The sequence below is a fragment of the Tupaia chinensis genome, unplaced genomic scaffold, assembly GCF_000334495.1.
Source record: "Tupaia chinensis unplaced genomic scaffold, TupChi_1.0 Scaffold149964_2, whole genome shotgun sequence".
NCBI classification, from domain to species: domain Eukaryota; kingdom Metazoa; phylum Chordata; class Mammalia; order Scandentia; family Tupaiidae; genus Tupaia; species Tupaia belangeri.
Genome location: NW_006209806.1, coordinates 1793601 through 1795022, shown reverse-complemented (window position 1 = coordinate 1795022; position 1422 = coordinate 1793601). Strand labels below are relative to the sequence as shown.

Here is a 1422-nt window from a genome sequence, read left to right as displayed (position 1 = left end):
AGGGAAAGAAATACTCCCTGGAGTAAAATGAAATAAAACAGTTCTCAGCATCCGGGCAGGTAGGTGGTGTGGAAGATAAGACACTGGATCCCACATGACCCCTACCTCACACCATACAGATTAAATCACACATGCACTTGCGAAATAAAAGCAATAAAGATGCTAGAAAAAAACACAGGAGGACTTCATGTTCTCAAACTAGACATAGGTTTCATAAACAGATCCCCCAAAGCAGTATCCATTTCAAAAGAAAATCTTGAGGGGCTGGCAGGTGGTATGGTTGTTGAGGGAGCTGGATTCCCACATGGTCAACCACGGTTTGGCCTCGTGGCTTGCTTTCTCACTTTTCCTGTTTCTCACTCTTTCTGTCCCTCTCTGGTCAAATTTAAATAATTAAATAAAGTTAAATACAATTAATAAAAGAAAGAAAGAAAGAAAGAAAGAAAGAAAGAAAGAAAGAAAGAAAGAAAGAAAGAAAGAAAGAAAGAAAGAAAATGGTGAGGTTATGGGGCCAGCAGATGGCATGGTGGCTGCATCATTGGAGTCCCACATAATCGAGCATGGTTTGAGTCCCAGACCCTTGAAACAACACCTGGTGCATGTGTGTGTGTGCCCAAAATCCCGAGAGAAGATGGTGAGGAAGAGACTGTGGCATAGCCATCCCCTGGGAGGTGATTTCTTGCTTTCTCTCTGTCTCTCTGGGGAATGCATGTGCCTTCTAGCAAAAATCTAAGAAAAAAAAGTCTCTCTTTAAAAAAAAGTGGGGGGACCCCAGCAGGTGGCGTGGTGGTTAAGGCGCTGGACTTCCACACTGCCGACTGCAGTTTGAGTCCTGGACCTGGCGTCTTGCTTTCTCACTTTCCCTTTCTCTCTGTCTCTCTCTGGTCAAATTAAAAAATAATAATTAATTAATTATTTAAAAAGGAAAACGATGAGGGCAAAACAGCCATGAAAGTGTTAAAAAGTAAAATACAAGTTGACACACTTAGGGGTCGGGAAGGCTATGAGGTCGAACGTCCACTGCACACACTGGAGGCCGACTCTGTTTAAGTGAAACGGGTGGGGAGGAGATATCCCACAGCGCACGCTCAAAGCAGGCCACCAGGTGGCCACTGGGCGAGGCGCGTGGGGACCCGGCCAGGCTCACCTGGAAGACCTCGGCGCTGGTCTTCTCGTGCCGGCGTCCCAGCTCCTCCAGCTGCGCCTCCAGCCGCGCCACGTCGGCCTGCAGCGCGCCCACCACGCGCTCGTGCTCCGAGCGCGCCACACTGCCCAGGCGCTCCCGCTCCAGCTCTGCGCGCAGCCGAGCGGCCTCCTTGCCCGAGGCCACCACCTCCTGCTCCAGGCTGGCCGCCCTGCCCCGCAGCTCCAGGGCCTCCTCCTGCCGCCGGTGGGGGCCCGGGGGCCGGACCCCAGGCCGGG

The 1422-nt window shown here is 51.4% G+C and overlaps 1 protein-coding gene across 1 annotated transcript in view; it reads right to left on the bottom strand.

Annotated features, from left to right (window-relative positions):
* ANKRD24 (ankyrin repeat domain 24) overlaps positions 1–1422 on the bottom strand; it is a 16223-nt gene that overhangs the window by 4922 nt on the left and 9879 nt on the right. Inside the window, 1 exon segment of the mRNA XM_027769604.1 lies at positions 1148–1422. This exon segment is cut by the window's right edge and continues 299 nt beyond it. Coding sequence (XP_027625405.1) covers positions 1148–1422 — 275 coding nt within the window.